The following is a 4,623-nucleotide window of genomic DNA, read 5'->3' as shown; positions in this document are numbered from 1 at the left end:
ATTGAATCATAAGCACATATTTAATTCTATTCTGTGTTCATTTTCTTACTGTATTTGTCTTGTTTGATTTTCATATTCATACCTGTGAAAGATCTAATCGATCTAGAGTTTTATTCTCTTCATATATATATATATATATATATATATATATATATATATATATATATATATATATATATATATATATATATATTGATTAATTTATTAATTTATTTTTTAAAATAGATTTAAAAAGTTTCACCTAATAAAAACCTTAATATATATTTTATCTCAAAAAAAAAATTATCTATATAATATTTAACTATAATATATTTATTCAGTGCTTGTTTATGAATTTTAAACCACAGTTAAATAATTTGTTTTTTTCTATAAAGTTGTCTAATATTCTAATTATATGTGGGTTTAAAAAGTTTTGGATTTTTGAAAACCGAATTATAAAAACCGATTCAACCGAATTGTATTTTGGTTAGATCGAAACGGATTTAAATTTTGTTTGAACTATTCGAATCCATGTTTTGAAAACCAAAATCAATATTGATTCATTTGATTGAATCGGATCGAACCGATCCATCCAAACGAACAGCCCTATAAATACAAACTTAAGTGGTTGTCAATACAAACTTAAGTGGTTGTCAAAGGAAGGTGGTCGGAGGCAGAGATGAGATGGCATATGAGATGGGGCAAAATTGGAATCGTGGGTTTTTGGTGCCCTTTTGTCCCGGTCCTTCAATTTTCAATTTTAAAGAGAAACCAAATCTTCACTTCAAATTTGTATTCTTTTTATTTTCTTTGACCGAGAACCCATTTAGAACCCATATCAAACACCCCCTTAATTTTCTTTCTAGTAAATCATTAAAATGACCATTATTGTATGTATCTAAAATAATCCACCATTTCGCTAAACTGATTTCAAGAAATGCCTTTATTGAAATCCACTACAAAATCAAAGTTCTAACAACCTTGCTTCTCCACCAAATGATGGTGTTATTTTTTGGCAAAATGAGCAGTTATTTTGTAATAAATTTCTAAAAAAATTGTCCAAATGACTATTTCAGTATTTTGTGAGAAATGTTAAAAAAAAAAATCTGTTGACCAGACTATTTGTTTACCCATGACAAGCCTAATCACTGATTGAAGAAACACAAGGGGCAAATGTACATTAATAATAACTATTCCAACTAGAATCATCCTTCCCATATTAGCAACTTCAACACTATCAAGCATTATACAAACATAACAAACAAACTGGAAGCATAAATTCTTAGAATATTAGCAACCGGATGGATTATTACTTCATGTATTTGTGAAGAAATTTGCGATGGAAGTCGCTACGAATGGTGTCATTGATGAAGCGCTTTGGAGCCTTGGTCTCTCCACGAGCCTGGTTCTTGAACACCACATCATCATCCCACCTGTCACAAATATACAACAATCAATCACACAAAATCAAATAACACACACACACACATATAAATATATATTTAAAGAGATTGCAATACCTTCGTTTAACATTGAAGGAAGTGGAAGTTGGATTATTAAGCAAAGGGTTCCCTCTTATCAACTCAGCCTCTTTCAGTTTAAGCTCCTCTTCTTGCTCTTCACGTTCCTGTACAAACCAAATCCATGTCATATATAATTAAACAAATCTCAAGTGAGGAAAAGATTCTTATTAAAGAAAAAACATAATAATAAATAATAATAATAATAATAATATGTTTAAGAAAGACCAACTCACTTTGCGTAGTTTTTCCTCGGCTCGTTCCTTCTTGATTTGTTCAAGCTCTGCTAAAAGTGCCTCTGTATCATCTTCATCATCATCATCATCATCGTCCTCATCACTAACCACAGAACAAATTTGTAAGCCATATTGAAGATATTAAGGTTACTCAAATATTCAATTGATAATTCTACATTTCTTTTTTGGCTTAATGGACTTAATAGGTTAAGTACTTAAACAAGGCATGGTTACCCATTCAGCCACTTTACTCAATACTCATACATGACTTGATAAGTAGTTTGACTTAAACCTGTTAAAATTACTAGGTAAAATACCAACCTTTCATCATCACTTTTGATGTCTAAATCAGCATCATCAGCATCTGCAGTGCGTGGAACAATGCGGTCCTCAATTTCTCTCCTTGATCCTAAGTATGGATAATAAATATTTAAACAGTAGATTAAAATTTTGCATTTTGGTTACAAAAGCAATCAAAACATCAAAAGAAGTTATTAGATGCAATATGTACCTTCCAGTAGGTGATGACCACTTTTTCTTCGGTCTCTATCCTCTGCAACCAAAATTGATACAATCAATCACATACACAAGTCAACAGTCAACACTAACTAATACTATTACATTACAGATGAAAGAGAAGAGTCATATGATTTTACCACTATAACCCTTGTCTTTAGATGAGAAGTGTCTCCGCTCACGCTCCACCAACTCCTCTTTCAGGTCTCTCCTTTCTAGTTCATCCTGGGTGTCCTGACCATCCTTTCTGTAGCAACAAACACCAAACTATAAAAGATTAATCTCCCTTCTGCAATTTCATCAAGTTTCGTATGCATATTAATAGATTTTGTTTCAATGTTACAAGATTAGTGTGCAGATACTAATTTTAAACAACTTGAAGTAAAATACAATATAGAGGAAAAGGTAACCTGGGCTTGAGAGTTGTGTGAGAAGCAATATCCCTCGAGGAATACTTCTGAGAAGGACCAAATATACGTGTTCCACCTTGTTCGTTACCACCTTTAGCAGGTGCCCATGTCGGTCTAGCAGCCGTCGTCATACTTTCTCACGACTCGTTCTGAGACAACCTGCCGATTCAAATCCAGAAAGAAGGTAATCTGATTAATCACTGATTTTGTATTCTACAAGTATTATAAAGGTTAAATTGGATCCTACAAATACCTAAGCATAAACTAAAATCAAAACAAATATATGAATGAAAACCGACTGAAATCTTAGAACCAAGCCTTGTTTCATCGGAGAAAGAATTGAAACGCCAGAAATTTAAGGCTAGGGTTTTACCTTGACACGATGATTATCCAAGTCGACCGTCAATCGCCTGAAAGCAAAGAAAGATAAAACGAGATCTGCCCTCTTTTGTTAACACCTTGTTTGCGACCCCTCCCTTGGATTTAGATTGGGTAGTCCTTAACCTTCTCAAATCGCAGGAGAAAAAGAAAGAAAAGAAAAAAAAAGTCAAGAGAAAAAATAGAATAAAAAGGAAAATAATTTTTTTTTTCGAGTTGGAAAAAGATTTTCTTTTTCTAAATCCTTCCAAATCAAAAGATATTAAACTTGAAAGCACAAAATTTTCTTTTTATTTCCATCAATTATCTTTCTTTTCTCTCGTTAAATTAAACTTAGAATAAGAGTGTAAATACACCTATTAATTCATATGTTATTCATTAAGACTATGGTCATCGGTTGTCAAAAATAATAAAAAAGAATTGGGAAAATATTGTAAAAATAAATTTAAAAAATTGGCAAATATCGTTAGGAAAAAAAATTAGGTTTGTAAGAGAAATAAATGTTAGGCTAAATTCCTAAAAGAGTAAATTACACGAATAGTCCCTATGGTTTGGGGTCATTTGCGCTCTTGGTCCCTAACTTATTTTTTAACTCGGAAGGTCCCTATTGTTTGTTTTTTGTTACACGCTTGGTCCTTACTGTTTGTTTTTGTTACTCGTTTGGTCCATGTCTTACCTAATAAGACTATTATTTAAATAAGAAAAAATGATGGGGTAGGTAAGGTAAGGTGAGGGGGTGGGTTTGGGGTGTGTTTATTTAATATAAATTAAAAAATTAAGGCCAAAATAGTCTTTTTAGATAAGATAGGGACCAAGCACGTAACAAAAACAAACAATAGGGACCTTCCGAGTTAAAAAAAGAAGTTAGGGACCAAATGCGCAAATTACACTAAACCATAGGGACCATTCGTGTCAAATTTTTCATAAAAACCTAATTTTTTTTTCCATCATCCACATTCTGACAATTCTATGGTTGTGTGTCAAATTTTTCGAAATTTTGTAAATGAGGCTAATCTTTGCTTCTATTTTTTTGTGGGTTTTCATAAGATTGTGGGGGAAGAGGATATGAAAACTAATTTTCGAGGAAGAGGATGAAGATATCTCTTGCAACATAACGTCAAGTCGTATTGCTTATGTTCTGTTCTTTATAATAAACTAGTTTATAACCCGTGGAAACCACGGTTACAAAATTAATTAAATATTCATAATAAAAAATTCAAAATTATTAATCAATTATTTTATATAAAATTTTAAATACATTATTAATTAAGAGATTTCTTTATTAGTTATGTAAAATTATAATTATTGATTCAAATAAATATGTGGAATTAATTTATCATATATATTAGACTATTTTTATTTGTGAACTAATGAAAACAATAATATAAAATTTAAAATTTAAATTTAAAATAAAGAATAAATAGATTGACAAATAACATCACATTAATTAGGAGGTTTAATGAATTTAAAATAGAGAATTAATAGAATGACAAGTGACATCATATTAATTAGGAGAGTTCTAATATTATAACACTTGTCAAAAAGACTACTCTTTTATTAGTATAAAAATATTATAAAGAACTA

At 30.5% G+C, this 4,623-nt stretch overlaps 1 protein-coding gene across 1 annotated transcript; it reads right to left on the bottom strand.

The window, feature by feature from the left end:
• Positions 1-1,131: 1,131 nt before the first annotated feature.
• On the bottom strand, positions 1,132-3,176 carry LOC145051801 (uncharacterized). The gene is made up of 8 exons (XM_078999625.1): positions 3,035-3,176; positions 2,662-2,820; positions 2,392-2,498; positions 2,247-2,288; positions 2,057-2,144; positions 1,736-1,838; positions 1,500-1,606; positions 1,132-1,412 (listed from the first exon to the last, which is right to left on the bottom strand). The coding sequence occupies exons 2-8, from the start codon at positions 2,790-2,792 to the stop codon at positions 1,289-1,291; spliced, it is 702 nt and encodes a 233-aa protein (XP_078855751.1). The 5' UTR covers positions 2,793-2,820; positions 3,035-3,176; the 3' UTR covers positions 1,132-1,288.
• Between the last annotated feature and the right edge of the window lie 1,447 nt (positions 3,177-4,623).

Source organism: Lactuca serriola, chromosome 5 (assembly GCF_051521515.1).
Source record: "Lactuca serriola cultivar US96UC23 chromosome 5, Lser_US96UC23_V15, whole genome shotgun sequence".
In the NCBI taxonomy this organism is placed as follows: domain Eukaryota; kingdom Viridiplantae; phylum Streptophyta; class Magnoliopsida; order Asterales; family Asteraceae; genus Lactuca; species Lactuca serriola.
The sequence above is the reverse complement of the archived record's forward strand: the minus strand, read 5'-3'. Positions and strand labels throughout refer to the sequence as shown.

Coding starts and splice junctions, on each gene's coding strand:
- LOC145051801 (XM_078999625.1), bottom strand. CDS start 2,792: ATGACGACGGCTGCTAGACCGACATGGGCACCTGCTAAAGGTGGTAAC. Junction 2,499..2,661: donor CACACAACTCTCAAGCCCAG/GTTACCTTTTCC, acceptor TTGTTGCTACAG/AAAGGATGGTCAGGACACCC. Junction 1,607..1,735: donor CCGAGGAAAAACTACGCAAA/GTGAGTTGGTCT, acceptor TGGTTTGTACAG/GAACGTGAAGAGCAAGAAGA.